Source organism: Dryobates pubescens, chromosome 5 (genome assembly GCF_014839835.1).
Source record: "Dryobates pubescens isolate bDryPub1 chromosome 5, bDryPub1.pri, whole genome shotgun sequence".
Classification (NCBI taxonomy): Eukaryota; Metazoa; Chordata; class Aves; order Piciformes; family Picidae; genus Dryobates; species Dryobates pubescens.
Window position 1 is genome coordinate 15,260,569 of NC_071616.1, and position 22,070 is coordinate 15,282,638.

General features: G+C 48.0%; 1 protein-coding gene across 1 annotated transcript in view; it reads right to left on the reverse strand.

Annotated features, from left to right (window-relative positions):
* Positions 1–22,070, reverse strand: part of TXNDC16 (thioredoxin domain containing 16) — a 44,108-nt gene that overhangs the window by 10,130 nt on the left and 11,908 nt on the right. Inside the window, exons 10-16 of the mRNA XM_054161658.1 lie at positions 21,801–21,861; positions 20,153–20,297; positions 18,883–19,029; positions 17,810–17,869; positions 10,477–10,645; positions 9,349–9,485; positions 3,466–3,550 (exon numbers count right to left, since the gene is read on the reverse strand). Coding sequence (XP_054017633.1) covers positions 3,466–3,550; positions 9,349–9,485; positions 10,477–10,645; positions 17,810–17,869; positions 18,883–19,029; positions 20,153–20,297; positions 21,801–21,861 — 804 coding nt within the window. The remainder of the gene's footprint in view (positions 1–3,465; positions 3,551–9,348; positions 9,486–10,476; positions 10,646–17,809; positions 17,870–18,882; positions 19,030–20,152; positions 20,298–21,800; positions 21,862–22,070) is intronic.

The window sequence follows — 22,070 nt, forward strand, 5'->3', positions numbered from 1 at the left end:
CACTTATGAGGAAAGGCTGAGGGGAGATCTTATTAATGTTTGCAAATATCTAAATGTGAGTATCAGGAAGATGGGGCCAGACTCTTCTCAGTGGTCCCCAGTGACAGGACAAGAGGCAATGGGCATAAACTCAAATATAGGAAGTTCCATCTAAACATCTCTGAAGAGATGTTTACCCGTTTGGATGTTGTGATCCTGGGCAACATGCTGTGGATGACCCTGCTTCATCAGGAGGGTTGGATTCAGACGGCCTCCAGGAGTCCCTTCCAACCCCCAAACCCAACCCCCCACCATTCTGTAATTCATGTGATCAGCAGCTTTTGATAAGGAAGTTTCTCAACCAGTGCCAGAAGATGACCCAATTCCCCATCTAATAGCTGGAATCTGCCATGAAATCACCTCTTATCTTACTTTGACCCAGTGCATTGCTGCTAATGACAGCTTTCTGTTTGTCCAGCAACTGGGTAATCTGAGACGTGCATTCGAATCAAAACCATCTGCAAACAAATACTTGGCAGCAATCTGTGGCATCTGAGTGTGTCAGAAATAAAGAATGGCTCCATTCTAAGCCTTTCTTCCTGAACACTTCTGTTTCTTTGCATTAGTGACCAACCAAGCAGGTGCCTGCTGAGCAAACAGTTCTGCTGACAACCTCCTTTGTGTATCCTGAACAACTTCTTCTTTAAGAAGAGGGGATCTGGCATTTAGCAGCCCAGGAGCCACAAACAGTTCCTCCTCGAGGGCTGTGCAGAAGAATAGCTTTTCTTTGCTTAAGAAGGGAAGTGAGCCTGGCTCTTGCATCAGGGATTCCTGTAAGTGTTTACTTTTACTTTCTCAACTTACAGTTGAGAAGATGACCAGCTACAGTAGCTTCACTCACAAATCACAGCCAAAATCCAAACTTGGCAGAACCAGTATCAATATAAACTGTATTAACTACCCCAACTCAGCTGGATCATGCTGCAGACCGTGCAGGAGCAGCAGGATGGAGGTGTGCTCTGGCATGTGTCACTGCTGAGGGAACAACAGGCTGCTTCTGCTGGTACCTTGTTTTCTATGCTCACCATGCTCTTTATTTTTTTTTGCCTTCTGTGAACTGCTAAGTTCTTTGGGGGGAGAAAAGTCTTCTAGCTTAGGTGGGGTCAGGTTTTTCATCCTGAGGCTGCTGGTTGTGACTTCTGTACCAGTGGTCTCCCACCCCAACACTGGCCAAGCCTGGCACTGCCTCATTTCTGTGACCCATCCATGGCTGGTGCTTTGAATCATAGAATCACTAAGGTTGGAAAAGACCTCTGAGATCATCAAGTCCAAAGTCCAACCACAACTGGGTTAAAAGAGATGTGCTACCAAGAGATTTGCATTTTTATTCCCCATGCATAATACAAAAACACCCACACAGTATCATAAAAATCACAGAATGTTCTGAATGGGAAGGGACCTTTAAAGAGCATCTAGTCCAACACCCCTGCGGCCACAGCAGGGACATCTGCAACGAGAGCAGGTTGCACGGAGCCCAAAACAATAATCTGGAATGATTACAGGGATGGGGCATCTCTAGGAAACCTGGAACAGGGTCTCACCACCTTCAGCATCAAAAATGTCTTCCTTCTCTCCAGTCTGAATCTCCCTCTTCTATTTTAAGCCATTACTCCTTGTCCTGTCACCACAGGGCCTGCTCAAAAGGCTGTGCCCAGCTTTCTGATCAGCCCCTTTAAGCACTGAAAGACCATAAGATGATCTCCCTGAAGCCTTCTCTTCTCCAGGCTGAACAACCCCAGCTCTCTCAGCCTGGCCGCACAGCAGTGGGCTTCCAGCCCTTGGATCACTGTTGTGGCCTCTATATCTCAGCAGACACTGTATAGATGTGTCACCTCTCTAAGGAACTGATGATGATAATTGACTGTTGCATTACTGGTCATTAAACCCATACCCAGATAACAGGCCAAGGACCTTGTGGGATTTTGAACCCTGCCTTAATAGCTAATTCCTGATAGAAATGAGATGTGAGGACAAGCTGAAGGTTCACCCTGGGTCTAGCTGCATGTACAGGCACTGAAACATCTCCCACAGTCTATCCCAAAGCAATCTGCCCATTTCTGGAGTGAGTCATAATGACAGGGTTAAGTGCCTGGACTGACACATGCTCAGATCCCATTAGCTCCCATTACTGTCCTTGGAGACACCAAGGAACTCGCCAAAAAGGCCTTGGCTTTGCCTTCACCATGTGTGCAGGAGGATGGCTACTATATTTTTCTAGAACTCTTCCTCCATTATCATGGAACCATTTAGGTTGGAACAGACCTTTAAGATCATTGAATCCAACCATTAACTCATCACTGCCAAGGCAGGGGATGCACCTCTCCAAAAGTCTGGAGATGATGGCTCTTGCCAAGGGGAGGAAAATGGGTGGACACATCTTTCCAGAAGAAAAGATCCACAGTAAGATTAACCATTGAAAAGATGGAATTAGGGTTTTTTTCCCCATCCTTGTCAGTTGAAAGCATCTCACAGCCAGATGTGAGTGCTCAAGCTGGATGAGACCAAAGTGGTTTAACACCTTTCCCAGTGCTGCAGGAAGCCCATCTGCTGCACACCAAGGTAGCTCCATGGAAAGACAGCATGTGTCAAAAGAAAGCCTGCAAGCAGTCACAAGCAGCCTCTCTTTTGGCTGCTCTTGGCCAGCTGGAAGCAACCATTAGAGAAAGACTCACATTTATAGCCCTGGCTGTGCAGTAATCCCCTTGTGCTATCCTACCCCATCCCCACCTCAGCAGGGACTTTCCCAGCATCATGGCAGGGAAGAGGAGACAAAAAGGTGAAGGGACTGTGGAAAGAGGAAGACCATCACTTCCTGATAGAAAGAGAAGGGTAGAAGTGTTTTTTTCTTCCCCACACACTGATCCTAGCTGGAGGGCATCATTTTTCCAGCCTGGTTTTTTACCTTCATAAAAAGCTTGGACTTTTTTGTATGAGGAACTCAAAGGATGGGAGGAGGACTGAAAATATCCAGAGTGAACTTCAACAGCAGGAATGAAATTCTTTACAGTAAGGGTGGTGAGACACTGGAACAGGTTGCCCAAGGAAGTCATGGATGCCCCCTTCCTGGAGGGGAGGGGGCAGGTTAGATAAGGCTTTGAGCAACCTGATCTAGTGGAAGGTGTCCCTGCCCATAGCAGGGGAATTTGAAACCCTTTCCAACCCAACCCAATCTGTGAATCTGTGAAAAGAGATGACTGTTCGTTTCAGTAGGGCTAAATGAGTTGCCCATGGACAGGTTGTACAGCAGCAGTAGAACAAGGACTATATATCCCTTTGGCTTGAGTCCTGCCTGGACTAAGACATTTGTAGCTCCTCAGAGCTGCTGCTAAACCCTCAGCAGGGCCAGTGAAGCTTCCTCTAGGCATCTGATTTCACAATACATAGATCATCTTGAGCTCTCTTCAAAGAACAAGAGAAACGACTCACAAAGCCAAGGCATCATCTTCTAAATACATCCCCATCGTTACGTGGCCACTTAGGATGTTTCCTGCCTCTTCAAAAGCTTCCCTGGCTGTAAGGCAAAAAAAAAAAAGGAAAAAAACAGAGGTTAAAATAAACAGTAGAAAGAGAAGCATCAGCTTCCTCCTGGAAACCACTGTCAGCACACACAACACCCTCCTACAGTGAACTGTCAGCTGAGAGCAGAGCTACCAGGAGAAGCTCATAAGAACTGGATGTGTCTCCTGGCCACAGGGAGGAGGAGTTGGCAGCAGCCAAGAGGATCAGAGGGAAAGTTCCTATTATGAGAACTGTAGCTGCTCTTCAGCCACCAGCGTGGAGCTTCCAGGAGGGGCATGACAAAGGCACTGATGGAAAATAAAATGTCTGTAAGGACTTAAGAGCCCATAAGTGTACTTAGAAAGAGGAGACCAAATGTAAGTCTAAACAGAAACCTTGTAAATCCCAGTGACCTTTTGGAAATGATTGATGATGACTTATGTGGAGTGGTGCTAAGTGCCCAGTAGATAAACCAACCTCTCCCCCTAGTGCCTTTGGGTTTTACTTAGCTTCTCACAGCAGGCAGAGTCTGAGGAGCATCCAGCTAGGACAGCAGAGGTCAAAAACCTAAATGCATTGCAGACCCAGTGCTCCACCACTTTGTACAGCTGCAAAGAGAGGGCAGCACCTCCATCAGCACAACTCAGCTCCAGCCCCGAACCTGGAAGTGATCAAGGCCAGGTTGGATGAGGCCTTGAGCAGACTGGTCTAGTGGAAGGTGTCCCTGCCCATGACAGGGGGGTCGGAACTAAATGATCTTTAAGGTTCCTTCCAACACAAACCATTCTATGATTCTATGAAATCCACATGCAGCAGCTGCTGGGGTCTACCACTCACCTTATGGAGATGGCCACCTTATGGAGATGACAAGATCAGGTAGAGAGGATAGGCAGGAAAGAACTAGGCTGGGGATTTCTTGAATCTACCCATGCTCACAGGTTGAGAGCAAAGCCCCCAAATGAAACTGATTCCAGAACTAGTTTCTGACATGATGAAACCCTCACTTTGAGGCAGCTGGATCCATGGGAGGAACAAGCTTTGTGAGAACATGCAAGCCACAGTGCATGAACTTGTAGAATACAGTAATAGATCAGAGATCAAAACCACTGCTGCCAAAGGTGGGGTGGTAACAGGACAGATTTCAACACCGCTACCCCTCCTCCTCTGTATTGAGCAACTGAAAGCAACAAAAAAGGCACTTCCCACAACACAGGAGGCTTCACTTGAATTTAAGGAGAAACTCATTTACTTTGAGGGTGCCAGAGCACTGGAATAGGCTGCCCAGAGAAGTTGTTTCTCTCCCTGCCTGGAGACTTTCAAAACCTGCCTGGATGCGCTGCTGTGTGCCCTGCCCTAGGTGACCCTGCTTTGGCAGGGGGGTGTGGACTCGATGACCTCCTGAGGTCCCTTCCAACCCCCACCATTCTATTATTCTATGGCTTAAGGAGAGTGAAAAATCACACTTCTTGGAGAAAGTCAGGTTCTTCCAAGAATTAAGGTTTCATCTCAGATACAGCCATGATAGATGAGGCTTAAGAACTTTAATAAGAGCTCATCCAGATACTTTTCAGTGTTCCTCATAACATTCACCAACATATCGCAACTGACCAACCCAAGCTCCTGGGACTGGTGACACAGACTTCAACAGACTGAGGCTGGCTCACAGTTGGTCACTTTGTGGTTCTTTGCCTCCTTTTTTTTTCAGCTAAACTCAAAGCAGATTTCCCCCATCAAGCAATGCTGGGACCGCAGGGACCAGAAACTTCCCTTTACACTATTTTCCTTTCCAAATGGAAGTGTAGATCACAGAGGGTTCAGAAATTGAAGGGAACAACACACAGACAACAAAAGGGATGACAAAGTTTGGCCTGTTTATCTTGTGGCACAGAAAAACCACCACTGGAAGATGTTGGTTTCAAGCATCTTGGTCTTTGGTCAACTGACTTAATCAATACTGAGAGAAGAGCAACCCATTGGACCAGCTGAGAAGGACCACTGAGATCTTCACCAGCAAACCATCTGTGAACTTGTCTGTGTCCTAGCAACTGGAGAAGATCAGGAATTCTGTCCTGTATCAGGACAACCTTCAGCGGAGCGCAGGCTTCCTCCTTTCATCAGGGTCATTCCTGAGGAGATCTTTCCTCCCGACCCAATTTTTTCCATGTTTTGGGGATTGTGTCAGACTCATTTGCCTTCCATGAGAGCTGCCATAGATCACACATGCCCAGCTTCACTGCTGGATTTGGGAACAAAATCCATCAGATGAAAAAGGGTCTGTGGCTCCTGTCATTTTTGGACCAGGATTTGAGCATCACCCCTTATCCCTCTAGCAGAAGATGTTGTGTGAAACCATGGTCTCCAGCAGCAGCAGAGCCCTGCAGAGCACAAGGGTATTTTTAAACACTTGCTGCAGAGTCTTACTTCCAAGTATGCTTCCAGTTTTTCTCCTCTAAGTACTCCAGGTTTCCAGGAAAATGCTTGGTCATTGTCCTTGTGATACTGTTTAGAAATGTTAATTATGATTTTTCTGATGAGCCTTTTTTAGCTCAGACCCACTGCAGGGCTTATGGAATGACAGAATCACAGAATGGTTTGGGTTGGAAGGTACCTTCAAAGGTCATCTAGTCCAACCCCCCTGCAGTTAACAGAACATCTGCAACTAGAGCAGGTTGCTCAGATTCCAAAAAGAGCCTGACCTGGAATGGTTCCATAGATGGGGCACTTACCACCTCTCTGGGCAACTTGGGCCAGTGTCTCATCATCCTCAGCATCAAAAATGTCTTTCTTCTCTCCAGTCTGAATCCTCCTCTTTCAGTTTAAAACCATCACCCCTTGGCCTGTCACAACAGGCTCTGCACAAAGGTCGCTCCAGCTTTCTTCTAGGCCCCTTTAAGCACTGAGAAGCCACCAGATCTCCCTGGAGCCTTCTCTTCTCCAGGCTGAAGAACCCCAACTCTCTCAGCCTGTCCCCACAGCAGAGGGCTTCCAGCCCTTGGATCATTGCTGTGGCCTCTTCTGGCCCTGCTCCAACAGGTCCATGTCTCTGCTGTGCTGAGGACTCCAGAGCTGGCCCCAGCACTGCAGGTGGGGTCTCAGCAGAGAGAAGCAGAGGGGCAGAATCCCCTCCCTCCACCTGCTGCCCATGCTGCTGGGGATCTAGCCCTGGACATGGCTGGCTCTGAGCTGCGAGTGCACAGTGCCAGCTCATGTATGGCCTTTCACCCATGAATAAACTGAGATAGTTCTGATGCTAAGCACTGAATAAAATCCAGGATTTGATTTATTTGACATCTGGTTGCTCTGTTCACCAGAACTGGCCATGACGCAGCACGCTGGTTCAGGATGGAGCAGGAATTGTTGCTGCAAGAAAGTCACTGCAAATTCCAGCTAAGTCTGCAGGCTGATAAGAGCAGCAGTGTGGTTGCCCTGACTCTGGCCTGGGTTTGGTGCCAGAAGAGCTGGCTCCAGTTTTCTGCTCCCTCAGGCCATTCTGCATGACGTTAGAACAGCCCACAGGTCACAGGTGGTGAAAGCATCACAGATTTAATCTTCCCTGGCATCTGTGGCTGAGCCATCCCAGACTGCAGATGCCATTCCAGACTGCAGACTCTGTGTGCCCCAAGGGAAGAGGCAATCTTGTGGCCTCCACAGAGAACCGTCAGGAAACCCCCAAAATTCTTGTTTGCACAGAAGGAAACCAACAGCTTCTAGACAGGAATGAGTCTGAGCTCAGGCATCCTTCCACACCCCAGCAGGTTCCTTCCATGAACCCCTCTAACCATCCCATTGTTCACCAAGAGCTAGCAACATGCCCTCATGGCCAAGAAGATCAACAGCCTCCTGGGGTCCATTAAGAAGGCTGTGGCAAGCAGGTCGAGGAAGGTTCTCCTCCCTCTCTGCACTGCCCTAGGGAGGCCACAGATGGAGTTGAGAGTCCCAGTTCAAGAGACATAGGGAACTACTGGAGAGAGTCCAGTGGAAGCTCCAAAGATGCTGAGGGGCCTGGAGCACCTCTGTGAAGAGGAAAGGCTAAGAGACCTGGGGCTGTTGAGCCTGGCAAAGAGCAGACACAGAGGGAATCTTAGCAATGCTCAGCAAGATCTAAAGGATGGGAGGACAAGAGGTTGGGGCCAGACTGTTTTAAGTGGTGTCATGTGACAGGACAAGGGACAATGAGCACAAACTGAAACCCAGGAGGTTCCATCTGAGGATGCATCTTTGCTGTGAGGGTGCTGGAGCCCTGAAGCAGGCTAATCAGAGAGGTTGTGGAGTCTCCTTCTCTGGAGAGATTCCAAACCCACATGAACATTTGAGATCCTGTGCAACCTGCTGTGGGTGACCCTGCTGTAGGAGGGGGATTGGACTGGATGATCTCCAGAGGTCCCTTCCAACTCCTACCAGTCTGGGATTCTGCAATATACAATTCTCACACAAAAAAATCACCATAGCTCTCAGGTCCATTTCCTTGTCTTTCAGGAAGGCTGTGAAAACCCAATGGATCCTGGACCAAAGCCATGGCATGATACAAATTCTCCTGGAATTTGCTGGAGCAGCATCCTACAAAGCAGGCAGGGGTAGGAGAACACAACTGCTCCAAGGTCCACCCACTGACCAGGACTACACTGACCAAGACTACAAAGTGAGACAAATTCAGACAAGTTCAGAACACTCCTTCCAGCAACTTTGATTGACATTTCCAGATGACGTCCACCATTCTGGGGTTGTGCCTACCTCTTGCAAAGTCCACAAGTTGAATTATTGACATTTCACTCTATTTGATGGAAGAAATTCCTATTTTATCCTATTGCTGCTTTATTTTTTAAAACAAAGGGTTTGGATTGTGTGTTGGTTGCAGGGCCTGGGACTAGCACATTTGCAGAAGGAATAGTCATCAAGATGACCATCAATCCAATAGTGGAAAGGGCTTTCTTGAAGAAAGAATATGCTGTGACATGTTGTCCATGGACTACATGAAGAGGGTGATCATAGAATCATGGAACAGTTTGGGACAGAAGGGATATTGAAAGGTGGATCTGGGCTTGTTCAGAATCTGAGGGGATTTAATTGCATCCCACAGCTACTGTGAAGGGGACTCATAAAGAGACCAGCAAACTCCTCACGGTAAGGGGCTGGAGATACAACAGGCACAAGCTATGGCTTGGTAAGTTCAGGTCACCTCCAAAATTCTCCTTGCTGAGAAAGGTCACTAAAGGCAGTGCTGTTTTGTACTGCACCAAGCATCCTGTCTGGATCCTTGTCAGGGTTGGTAGGTCCCACCACACTGGGTGTAATAAACAAGCCTGACAGCTGAATGTCCTCTGAGCCAGGGTATGGACCTTAAGTGCCACAACTGGAATCACCTGCTATCTTCTTCTGGCAAAAACAAAAAAAAGGGTGGTGCCAGGCAGGCTGAGGTGTGAGGAAACACATGTAGAGAGAATGATGCATGGAAGAACTTCCAAGCACCTAGAATCATCTCTCACCCTTCAGTTATGAAGCTGAGCAACAGGACAAGAGGAAATCACAGAAATGTAGAACTGATTCTATGATTGGCCTAAGTTGGCCCAGGGGAGGCATAAGTTGGACATGAGGAACAATCTCTTCCCCAAAAGGGTTGTAAAGCCCTGAACCAGACTGCCCAGGGAAGAGGAGTCACTGTCCCTGGAAGGATTTAAAAGCCACGTAGATGTGTGCTGAGGGACATGGATTAGTGGTGACCTGGCAGTCCTGGGTTAATGGCTGGAGTTCACAACCTTAAAGGTATCTTCCAAGCAAAACCAGTCTATGATTCTATATAAATAGCACACTAACCTTCACTCGTGGCTGTGCTAAATACTCCTAGAATGGAAGTGTGGTGATAGGATGACAGCTCAGAGGGAAATTCTCCTCTTAAATATCTTTCTGCTTCATCAATCGTGGCCAGCTTCAAAGGGCAGGAAACTTGGCTCCTATGGAAAAGCAGAGAAACAGAATGGGCTGTCACCTTCTTCACTTTTGATAGCAAGAGAAAAAAGTGTAACCTCAGTCTAACAATGTCCCAACCCAATGTCACAACTAGAGACAAAAAACAGTTTCCTGGTAAGAAAGGACAACACATAGTCATAGAAAGGTACTAGAGCTGGTGACTACAGAATCACAGGAGGAATTGATAGGGATCTCTGGGGATTATCCAGTCCAATTCCCCTCCTAAAGCAGAGGCACCCACAGCATGTTGCACTGCATCACAATGTTCAAGTGGGTTTGGACCTCTCCAGAGAAGGATACTCCACAGCCTCTCTGGGCAGCCTGCTCCAGGGCTCCAGCATCCTCATAGCAAAGATGATTTTCCTCATCCTCAGATGGAACCTCCTGGGTTTCAGTTTGTGCTCATTGTCCCTTGGGGCACCACTGAAAAGAGTCTGGCCCCATTCCCTTTCCCCCCACACACACACACTAGCTCTTGCTGAGCATTGCAAGATTCCCTCTGTGTCTGCTCTTCCCCAGGCTCAACAGCCCCAGGTCTCTCAGCCTTTCCTCTTCACAGAGATGTTCCAGGCCCCTCAGCATCTTTGGAGCTTCCACTGGACTCTGTCCAGTAGTTCCACATGTCTTGAACTGGGGAGCCCAGAACTGGACTCTGGACTCCAGCTGTGGCCTCCCTAGGGCAGAGCAGAGAGGGAGGAGAAACACCCCTATCATCCTGGCCACACCCTTCTTAATGCATCCATTATGTTACGAGGAAGAGAGAACAGCCCTGAGCCAAAACGGTTGCTCTGAGATCCTTGGGAATCCAGAGAAGGAATTCCAGCAAAGAGACAACAGATGGATGCCCTGTCCAAGAAAGGATGTTCCCTGACACTGAGAAGCACAAAAACATCTCTGAGTTCCCTTCCAAGCCAAACCATTCTATACATCTACGTGCCAGTCTCACTGGGTGGGGACTCACTACCAGGCACTTACAGCATGATGAAGCTGGTCAACTGTTCAGTCCCCCACATGCCATTGTACACCACTGACCGCTCTCCCTTCTCATAGATCTTGATGGTAGGAAACTGTGTGACGTTCTCCATCCTGCAAACACCAGGCCAGTCCCAGCAGTTGACTGCAGAGAGCAAAAGCCCCTCAGTTCCTAGAGAGGAAAACAAGTAAGTCTAAAAATAAGGCAAAAATAACAGAGAAAGGGTTGAACAAGAGCTTTTTTGTGAAATTATCACATACATTTGCTGCCAGGTCTCCTATTTGCTTTGGCATGCATCCTAACAGAGCATTCAGAATGAGCCCAGCTGGGCTACCACCGAGAAGCTGCTGGGCCATTCCTATCGTCAGATGTTGCTTTGTATGAGCAGGATGTCCAAATCCAGCCCTGAATACACAATTCCTTTGAGTTTTCTCCTGAAATCATGGACATTCACATACCTTTCAGCACAACAGTCACTATCTCCAGCCTGAAAATGGATTGAGTGCTCCAGCAGGGCTGGACCGATCCAAACGGCAGTCCATGGAGAGACAAAAATACTCAGAGAAGTGATAAGTTGCACTTCTCAGATGGAAATACCAAGAGACATTCAGAACTGGCTGGTTACACAAAATGACACCATGAAACCCTGAGGCAACTGTCCAGGAGCAGAAAAAATAGTAAGGAAAGGTACTGGAAATACCTTAGGAATCAAGCCAAGACAAAGAAACAGTGCAGACACTGACTTACAGTAAAGACAGAAGATAAAGTTTGGCATGAAGGAGGCTGATGCATCCAAGGCTTCTTCATTTATTATGGTGCCAAGTGTTGAAAAGTGTCTGTTCTACCTAAATTATGGAGCCCAGTATGCAAGCTGAAGGTCCCATAAATTTGATAGATGTAATAGAGGCTGGCAATCACCCAAGCTGCTCCATCACAAAGCCTCTAACAGGCACCATTAGGACCTGTGAACCTGGGGTCTCACAGGTAAGGGAGAGAGAAAAGCAGAATACTTGGGACTTAGTCCAACTTAGGTTCCTGATACCAAAAATGCTTTTTATGGGTCTCACCAAAACTCAAGGGATTCATAAGCAGCGTAACAAATGCAGGTTGGTTCCCTGCACGGTCTCCATGACACAGTGCCTGCAGCTCCAGCATGTCCTTACCAGTCTTCCTTCCATCTGCACATTGGGTGATGAGCAGCATGTTGCTTGCTTGTCCACAGCTAAGCCTGTGCTAACCATCTGGCAGGTGAACCACCACCAGGGGTAGTGATCCCTTCGTTGCCAGCCTCACCTAAGCTGCCTCCTATCTACTTAAGAGTCATAGAATTGTTTCACAGACTCGCAGACTGCATTGGGTCAGAAATGACCCTCAAAGGTCATATTGTCCAATCCCCCTGCAGTAAGCAGGGACACTTCTGACTAGATCAGGCTGCCCAGGGCCACATCAAGTCTGATCTTGAGTGTCTCCAGGGATGAGGCATCTACCACATCCCTGAGCAGCCTGTTCCAGTGTTTCACCACTCTCACTGTAAAGAATTTACTCACGATGTCCAACCTAAATCTACCCTGCTATTGTTTCAAACCATTGCCTCTCATCCTATCAGTACAAGCCCTTCTAATCAATCCCTCCCCAGCCTTCCTGTAGGTCCCTCTCAGATACTGAAATATAGCTATAACATCTCCCCAGAGCCTTCTCTTCTCTAGGCTGAACAGCCCAAGCTCCCTCTTTCAGCTGGAAAAGACCTCTAAAATCATCAAGTCCAACCACCAACCTAAGACCACCATGGCCGTTATACCAGGTCAACATGCAGGCTTGTCCAAGGACAGCACGGCTGCTTACAGTCCCCAAGCCATATGCTGTCCATGCCCACTGCAGGAATGCCACATCTCAGGAATCTTCAGGCCACCCCTACATTTGTTTGAACAGGAGTCAAGGGAAAGATGGGATGAAACCTAGAGACAAGTACACACATGGAGGCAGACCATTACAAAGTGTCCTTCAGAAACCAGGGTTAGGGCAGGTGATGAGGATTTCTCAAGAGCGTGGCACACCAAAACAGCCAAGCTTTCTTCTCTGTCTGGCCTGGGTTTGATTCTGATCACTATTTTCATTAAAGGTCTGGTGGAATAAACCAGACACATGCAACCTGCAAATGATCCCAAGCCCAGAGGGGCAGAAACCAATTTGAAGGGCAAAGTCTAACAACAGCAGCATTCCATAAGGAGAAGGAGGATGCAGATATCATCAGTGCTGCAGAAAAGGGCAAAGCTCATTCTGGGATGAACTCTCAACATCATCTGCAAGATATGGGAGGAAAATTATGCTCTCTGTGCTGGTGAGACCACTGCAGAGCCCAGCAAGTTAGGCTGGGAAAAGCTTTTAGAAAAGCTTTTTAGAAAAGCTTAGAGCAGATGAGAATGAATCTGGAGAAGTTTGGATGATGTGCCTCCTGAGGAAAAACCCAAAGAATTGTAGGGCTTGGGGACTGAAAATTGCTTGGAAGAACAACACAGTAAAATCTAACAATCTCTAAAGTCTGCTCTGGAGACAACAGTGAGGTCACCCAAGAACAAGTGACAACCCATTCCCAGGGAGGGAGGTTTGACCAGATATTAAACCAATTTGAGAAGCAAGCACAGCTGAGTTAAGCTGAGCTTAAGTGAGAAATTTTTGATGCTGAGAGCACTGAAACCCCAGCCCAGGTTGCTCAGATTGGTAGTAGATGCCCCATCCCTGGAACTGTTCCAGGTCAGGTTGTCTGGAGCTCTGAGCTATCTGTTGTAGTTGCAGATGTCTCTGCTGGGGGGTTGGACTAGATGACCTTGAAAGGACCCTTCCAAGTGAAAGCACTCTGTGATTCTGTGATTCTTTTTGACAGAGAAGCTGTGGAAGAGTTTTAGTCACAGGTTAGAAAGGTAAAGGCAGAGGAGACCTTAGCCTGTATTCCTGTCTTCTATCCCTAATATCTTTGGCATCCCACTAGACCATTTTCTGCAAACCCGTTTTTAGGTTCTGCTTTGCAGCTCCCATGAGCAGTTTGCTGCTGTTCTGCCTTGTGTCAAATTCAGCTACAGAAGCAGCCAGTGGCAGCATGAAGCTAAGGGTCTGCAATTCCACTCAGTCAGGAAATGCCAAAACATCCCACGAGAGCAGAAATGGTTTGTGTCCTTCTCCAGGCTCTTGAAATACCATCTCACATTAAAAGCTTGCCCCTGGATTTATTTCACACCTCTGATCCTGCAGAGCTGGTTCTCATCATCTCTTACCACATCATTCTGTGTCTTGCCCAACCCTGAAACATACAGACATGGAAACAGGGCTTTGATGTCTTGGTAAAATGGAACTGCAAAGCTACTCTGAGGTACCTCAAATATGAGTTTTGATATTTGGATACTACCTTGGGGGATTTTGAACCCAAAGTGCTCTTCTGAGGTCTTGAACAACCTGGTCTAGTGGGAGGTACCCCTGCCCATGGCAGGGGGGTTGGAACTAGATGATCTTTAAGGTCCCTTCCAACCCAAACCATTCTATGATTTGGTGATTTCCTGTCTGGCCTGAGAAACACCTTGTAGAGGCTGGTCACACCATTTTCAGCAGTTTGAGGAGTTCAGTCAGCAGCAGCTCCTTCAGCCCTATGCTCACTGCTGAGCTGCTGAATGTGAAGAAAGGTGAAAGAGGAAGACAAGATCTTCCTCTTCTTCTATTTTAGGTGCTACTAAAACAAGTAACAGTGAGAACCTCTGTCCTAGGGGGCTTATAAAACCAGGACAAGACAAATCAGCAATGAACAGGGAACAAAAGAAAATAATATCCTTTAAACTTCTAATCCTTTGGAGGACAGGACTGGCATTAGAAAGATGACTTGAAGAGCTGTCCAAATGCTACAACATGAAAGAGCAGCTCTGTATGAAGTGCTGCACTTCAAGAGGAGGAACCCAGCATGGAACCAAAATGACCACCTGGACAGTATCATATAATGGACTCCTCCATCCTTACTTCAGATTTAAATTCCATGAATATAGATTGCTAACCTACACAAGCTATTTTCACACCCTTGAAATGCAACTTCAGATCTCCATCAGTGGGAGTCATTAGACAAAAAGACTCCACGAGCACAGAAGAAAGAATCACAGAACCATGGAATGCTTTGGATTGGAAGGGACCCTTAGGGGTCATCTAGTCCAAACCCCTACAGTCAGCAGGGACATCTGCAACTAGAGCTCATAGCCCCACACAACTGACCTGGAATGGTTCCAGGGATGGAGCATCTCTGGGCAACCTGGGACAGTGTCTCACCAACTTCAACATAACACACTTCTTTCTCTCTAGTCTGAATCTTCTTTTTTTTCAGTTTAACACCATCACCCCTTGTTCTGTCACAACAGGCTCTGCTAAAAATTATGTCCCCATCTTTATTATGGGCCCCTAAGTACTGAAAGGCCATCAGAAGGTCTCCCTTCTGAGCCTTCTCTTCTCCAGGCTGAACAACCCCAACTCCCTCATCCTGTCCTCACAGCAGAGGGGTTCCAGTCCTCTGACAGAACTGTTCCCATCACAGTACATTGCTCTTCTTAGACACTGTTTCCTCTCCTCTTTGCCAAAAAAGGCCAGTGATGCACCCAAGAAATGCTCTGCACCCACATCCTCTTCTCCCGCCCCTGAGGTGCTACTTCCAGAAGCCCACACCTTGCAAAGGCAGACAAGAGCTGCAGGAGTTAGCCCCAGCAGCACTCTGTGCTGCAAGAGCAGAAAACGTGCTCAGCTCAGCAAGACAGCAATGCTTCTCCTCATCTCTTCCTGGATTCTTAGAATCATTAAGGTTGAAAAAGACCTCTGAGATCAACAGGTCCAACCCCAACACAACCATGGCCACTAAACCATGTCCCATGTGCCATGTCTATGTGTTGTTGAACATCTCTAGGGATGATGACTCCACCACCTCCCTGGGGAGCCTGTTCCAGGGCTTGACCACTCTTTCAGTAAGTAAATTTTTCCTAATGTTTAACCTGAAACTCCCCTGGTGCAACTTGAGGCCATTTCCTCTCATTGTCTCATCAACTGGATCTCTCAACAAGGGGAAAACATTTGGGGGGCCATAAACTTCATGTTGTAAACATCTGTTACTGGATGATCCACAGCCTCCAACCCCCACCATTCCTTTGGCATCAAAAGTAGCACCTTGTTCTGCAGCTCAAAATGTGCCTCTAGAGTAGGTGATTCATGCCTCCACAGCTGGCCTGGGCTTCTCAGCCCTTAGAAGAAAGCTCCACTCCAGAGAGCAGACAGGAATACTAGGGTTTCTGGGGGAGCTGAGAGAGTGCCCCAAAGCCATACCCTGGATTTCAGCCTCCATACTGCAAAACACAGTATCTTCTTCCTGGTCCAGGTTTTTCACCCTTGCACTGCTGTGTTCTCACTCATCCTGGCCATAACTGAGAGGCCAGGGACTTCCATCCTTTTAGGTCTAGGTCCTCGGGTAGCCCACCTGTGACCAAAGCTCCCTCAGCAGCAGACAAAGGTTCTCCAGATCCACTAATGTAGCTGTTCTCTGACCTCTCTGAGGTTGCAGCAGGGGAAGCAGACTGGAGTCATTCCACAAGTTCCATCAGGCTGGAGATTCTCACAGATCACAAAGGAAAGGCTTTGGCCCAAGCCAGTTGATAATGTTCTGAGATAGTTATCAAATGATTCAAAAAACACACAGTGAAGGCCTGACAGAAAGCAACACAGAAGCAGCCAAGGCTTGGCCACCAGCTCAGGAAGGGGCAGGGTTGCACCCACTAACTCTCCCAGCTTGCTCCTTCAGCTTGGGGAGTCTAAAAGAAACCCCAAACCATCAACAACCATAACATCTGCATCAACAACAACCCTCCCTGAGCTTTCCTGTTTATTCCTGGGATTGCAGTCCAGATCAAAGCTGCTGGTGACTTTCCCTTCGTGCAGACTCTGACTGCAGAACAGCTTTCAGCCAAACCACAGCCCTGGGCCACAGTGTTCCCAGGAGGGCTTCTTGTAAGCAACACCCACTGCATCTGCTTCCCAGAAAGCTGCCTTGGTCTTCTGCAGATGCTGTATGTGTCCTCAGCACCGAGAACTCAGCCTGAATCCTGCTTGCACGCCACAAGACATGGTGGCCAGACACAGGGAAGGGTCATCACTAGAAGAAATGGGTCTTGATGAAGAAGAAAAAACAAGAGAAAGCATTATCCAGCTTCAGGGGTGACCAAACAGCTCTGGCCCAGACCACAGAATCATAGAATCACAGATGGTAGAGGTTGGAAGGGACCTCCAGGGATCAATTCCAACCACCCTGCCAAAGCAAGGTCACCTACGCAAGTCACACAGGAATGCATCCAGATGGGTCTTGAAAGTCTCCAGAGAAGACTCCACAACCTCTCTGGGCAGCCTGCTTCAGGGCTCTGCCACCCTTACAGTAAAGAAGTTTTCCCAGGTCCACGTGACTTCTCCACTGTGCTGTGATGATTTGGGGATGAAGACACCTGAGTGTCCCCTGCAGCCAGGGGGAGAAAGAGGCATCTCTGGAAGAGCTTCAGCACATGTAGTGATGGATGTGCAGAAGAACCCACCTCTCTCTGCTAACCACAGAGAGGGATGGGGTTGAAGACCTGAATGAAGCTCACACTGCTCAGGAACTGCTCAGGCCCTCTTGAAGGATCAGTCTCCTACCCTTACTACCTGATGTGTGCTGTCTTGAAGTGTTGCTGATTCTTCACCATCACTTGTTATTTACGGAGCTCTGTGGCTGCCTGTCAGCCTTCCCACGTAATTTAACCACTCTCCAGGCCCCGAAGGCACCATCATTGTAAATTCTTCCTCTGACACCATCCTCCTCCAGTGGATCTGGGCCTGCCTACACCTGTCTGTCACACTTTCCACCAAAGCCAGGGCCAATTACAGCTCCTTCAGATCAAGTACTGTCTAAGGCAGGAGGTCTGATGTATCACCCAGCAGAACAATTTGCTGTGCATCTCCTTGGTATGTGCAGGACTTAGCACTGAGGGCCACACAGAAGAACTCTTTTCACAATGTACACTACAGTACTTCCTGATTGCTCCTCTTCAAAGCCTGCCCTGTGTCATCCACAGCCACTAGTGCTCTACCCTGGCCTTCTTCATGCTCTTGGGCATTCATCACATGGTCACTGTGCCCAGCAACATAACTATTGTCAGACAGGTGAGGGAAGAGGGGTGGAAGTGTTGTCACCTATGTCAAGAAAGGGATGGAGTGAGAAGAATTCTGCCAGTCTTCTGGTTCCCACTGCTAGGGCAGGTATCTGCTAGCTGTAGAGCCCTCAGCCCCATGGTCCCTTACCTTTCAGGTGATCAGCCACCTCAGTGTAAGACTGCAGCACTGCCAGGGACACTGCCTCCCCTGAAACACAGCAGAGACACAAGCCCTGAGGTGATGGACAGGCCAGCCCTTGCTCCTTGACAATGTCACATAATGATTCTCTGCATCCTAAGGTGCTTCAAGCTCTGAAAGACTTGAAGGAATTAAGGAAAAGTACTGGGTTTCTGTGCAGCAGACAGCAATGGTGTCGTTCATCCTATCCCATAGAATCATAGGATGGTTTGGGTTGGAAAGGACTTTTAAAGGTCATCTAGTCTAACCCATGAGCCCATGCTACCACAATTTCCCCTCTTGTCCTATACCTAGTCCCTGTAAGATGAAGATTAAAACCCTATGAATGTTGGTATCTTCTACACTGAGAAATGAGGTCTTCACACAATTCCAATCAGTGAGAAGAACTGATTGCCAGAGGTCCATGGGGCCATGTATTTATCATGGAATCATAGAATGGTAGGGGTTGGAAGGAACCTCCAGAGATCATAAAGTCCAAGCCCCCTACCAAAGCAGGATCATATAGGGCAGGTCACACAGGAACACATCCAGATGGGTCTTGAAAGCCTCCAGAGAAGGAGACTCCACAACCACTCTGGGCAGCCTGCCCCAGGGCTCCAGCACCCTTACAATAAAGAAGTTTTCCCTCATGTCAAGATGGAACTTCCTGTGTTCCGGTTTGTGTCTGTTGCCCCTTGTCCTATCACAGGACACCACTGAAAAGAGACTGGCCCCTTCTTCTTGACACCCATCTTACAGATGTTTACAAGCATTAACAAGATCCCCTCTCAGTCTTTGCTTCTCCAGGCTAAACAGCCCCAGGTCTCTCACCCTTTCCTCATCAGAGAAATGTTCCACTCCCTTCATTGTCCTCACAGCCTCCACTGGACTCTCTCCAAGGTACTTCTCCATGGAGCTGCTATTTATCATTTAAACTTATCTGCAGGACCACTGTATTATGGAAAGTGTGGCGAGTAGCACCATGCTGATGCTTATCAAGGAAAGCTCAAAGAAGGGGCAGCCAGGCCACATGTCATACTCACAGCTGGCATAAAACAGGACAACAGTCCGGGTGGTCTCCAGGAGGGCAGAGCTGAAGTTCTCCTCTGTCAGGACTTGGATCTTCTCCAGAGGCAGCTCTCGCTTCTTGTCCCTGGAAACTGCTTCCACCACCTGATCATCTTGGATGTCTGCAAGGGACCCACAGCTGTGCATGAGTACAGAGCAGTGGCAACCGCAGCACCCCCAAGCCACCCCAACAGCACATTTCTGGAAGCCAGCACCCCTGATCTAAGACCCAGTGACTGTCGGCAGGGAGTAACTGCCTTGAATGGGGGAGTAGAGGTACAGACACAAACTCATCAACAGGGCTCCAACCCTGGGAAGTGTTCAAAGCCACATTAGATGGAACCTTGAGCAATGTAGGCTAGTAGGAGGTGTCCCTGCCCATAGCAAGGGGGGGGAACATGATGGTCTTCAAGGTCCTGTTCAACCCAGACCATTCAGTGATTCTATGAAATGCTCTTGACCAGCTGTGCCCTTGGATGTGAACATCATTTTTCAAGCACAATGGCTCCTCTGGAATCTTGCACCAATTTGTTTTGAAAACAAACCAAACTTTGCATGGAAAACAAATGCACCTTCAGCAGGGACCTCTGCTTTCTCCCTGTGGAAGTTTGGAACAGCTCCTGCAAAAACATCTCAAACCCTCCCAGAACGACTGACAATTCTAAGGCTCGTCATCTGATGCTTGGAGAAGAGACAGCATTGGGTGAACTTTAAACCTCTCATGCCCTTGAATCACAGAATGGTTCAGGTTGGAAGGGACCTTAAATATCATCCAGTTCCAACCTCCCAGTCATGGCCAAGGATACCTTCCAGCTTGCTCAAAGCCCCATCCAACTTGGCTTTGAACATTTCCAGGGATGGGGCATCCACAACTCTGGGTAACCTGAAGCTGGATGCATTCAAGCAGCACTTGTGTCTCATGAGCACCTCTGCATCTGTTCCTCTAACAGCTCCTCCTTTTCTTCTTCTGTCTCCTCCAAAAATCATGCCTGTGTGTCACTGAACTCCAGTGATCTGCAGAGAATAAGTGAGCTACTCTGCACAGCCATGATATGACTGATGGGTGGCTTCAGATTTGCAAAATACCAGGTTGGAAGGGCCCTCAAGGACCATCTGCTTCAACCTTCTTTGGGAAAAGCACACAAGTGTCCTCTAATGCTTTAGTGACAACCTGCATGTCTCTAGCAGATGCTGATGGCATGCTCCATCTGATAACAGTCAGCTTTTCACTGCTGAGTTGCACACCTTGATTGCTACTCTCTTTAATATCCTCCTCCTCCTCTTCTTCCTCCTCCTCCTCCTCCTGGATTTGCTCAATTTTGTTCGTATCTTCAACCAGGGTTATAACTTCATCAGTGTCTTCCAAGACTAGGTATTTGATAGGCACTCCCTAAAGAGAACAGAACAAAGCAGAGGGAGCAAAACATCACCCTGTGTCCATTTTGTTCACCAACTGAACTCAAGGCTGAAGGGGCACCTTTGCCCAAATCCTTACTTTGGATTATGTCAACAGATTCCTCAAGCTGCCAAATAGGAGAGCATCTTTTGGTCAGGCATTGGAACTGGCTGCCAAGGGACGTGGTGGAGTTACTGCCCCTGGAGGTGTTCAAGAAACAGACCTGGCACTGTGGGACCAGGTTTAATGGTCATGGTGGTCTTTGGTTGAAGGTTGGACTTGGTGATCTTAGAGCTGAAACAACTCTCTGATTCTATGATCTGGGGTGTGGCTTTTGTCCCAATTTCATCTGCACATGAATTTTTCTCACTCTAGAATGACTTTTCCTTGTGGGGAAGTAATTGTGGGATCCTGTGCCTGGAGTGCTGAAAGTGAACACCTGTTCCACCTCCCAGCATCTTCACTTCGATCTGCCACTGCAAGGAAAAGCTCCGTGGCCAAACAGCGAAGGAGACTGGGGAGATAAAAGGTCCATTCATTTGTCTTATCACCTAATATGTTCTGGCTGGGTCTGGGTAGCCCACCACAGCCTGGGAAACTGGCATATAAAATCCTTTATCTCATGGAGCTCAACCAAGAAGAGTTTTCCCAAGCGTGCAGGGGCTGCCAACCCATGGAAAGAGCAAAATGGATTTCTCAGAAATGGCAACTTGTGGACTTAAAACCAGTTCTGGCACCACCCCAGCAAAAGGCACTTCAGAGAAAACAAATTTTATAAGCAACTGAGAGAAATGACAAATTGCTGGCACCTCCCCTTGGCTCTAGGAGGAGAAATACAACATGCACGTCTCTCAGCAGGGCATGGGAAGCCCTCAGGGGACGCTCAGGTTCAGGCCTGATCCTGTAGCTTTGCATTCACAAGTGTGGAAGTTCAGGTAATCTGGGGCAAGGTGTGCTGCCTGCCTTGGTCGGCACCAAATTCCATCTTGCCTCACAAGCTAGGTCAGGTCCCTCCAGAGTTTAGCTCATCTCCACCCTACCCTCTTCCCAGACCGCTGCCAGAGAGGGTTGCTTACATCAGTTCAGCACAGACCTGTGGCTGTTTGCTCTTAGTCTGACACTCACTTCTTCCTCTCCTATCTTCTGAATGTCTTTCCTAACAGGCAAAGGCCGACAGAAATCCGACCCTTGGGGGAATTCACACTTAAGACTGTCACAACCTTGTGTTGCCTGGAGGTGTACTGGGGATGTCACCCTACATATTGAATCCCAAACAAACTCACTGCTTTGTCTTTACCAGCAGGCACAACTGCTCTGCAGAACCAAACTCAGGCAGTTCCAAACAGAATGGCGCGTCTAGGGGAAAGTACTTCCCCTTCAGCTTCTGGGAAGGCTGTCAAACAACAACAGAGCCAAGCAACACTCCAGCACTTCTAAAGAGCACCATGCCCAGAGAGCAAAATAAGAGTTGTGCAATAAAGAAATCCAGCATCTAACCTCCTCTGGTGTCTTGAGAGCGACTTTGGACCGGAGCAGAATGTTCAAATCTAGGAGGTCCCTTCCGAAATAGAAAGTGAACATTAGATGTTGAGATGTGCAAAATCAGGTCCTCTACTCAGCCTGCCTAGCTGGCAAGTCCACCTTTCCTCATGCACCATGTCCTCACAGAGTCATGCTTTAGAACCCCACAGAACTTGCAGGAGCTCAGAATCAATGCCAGCGGCAGATAAATAGGGCCCAAGCGACCTCCTGGTGGGACTGCATTGC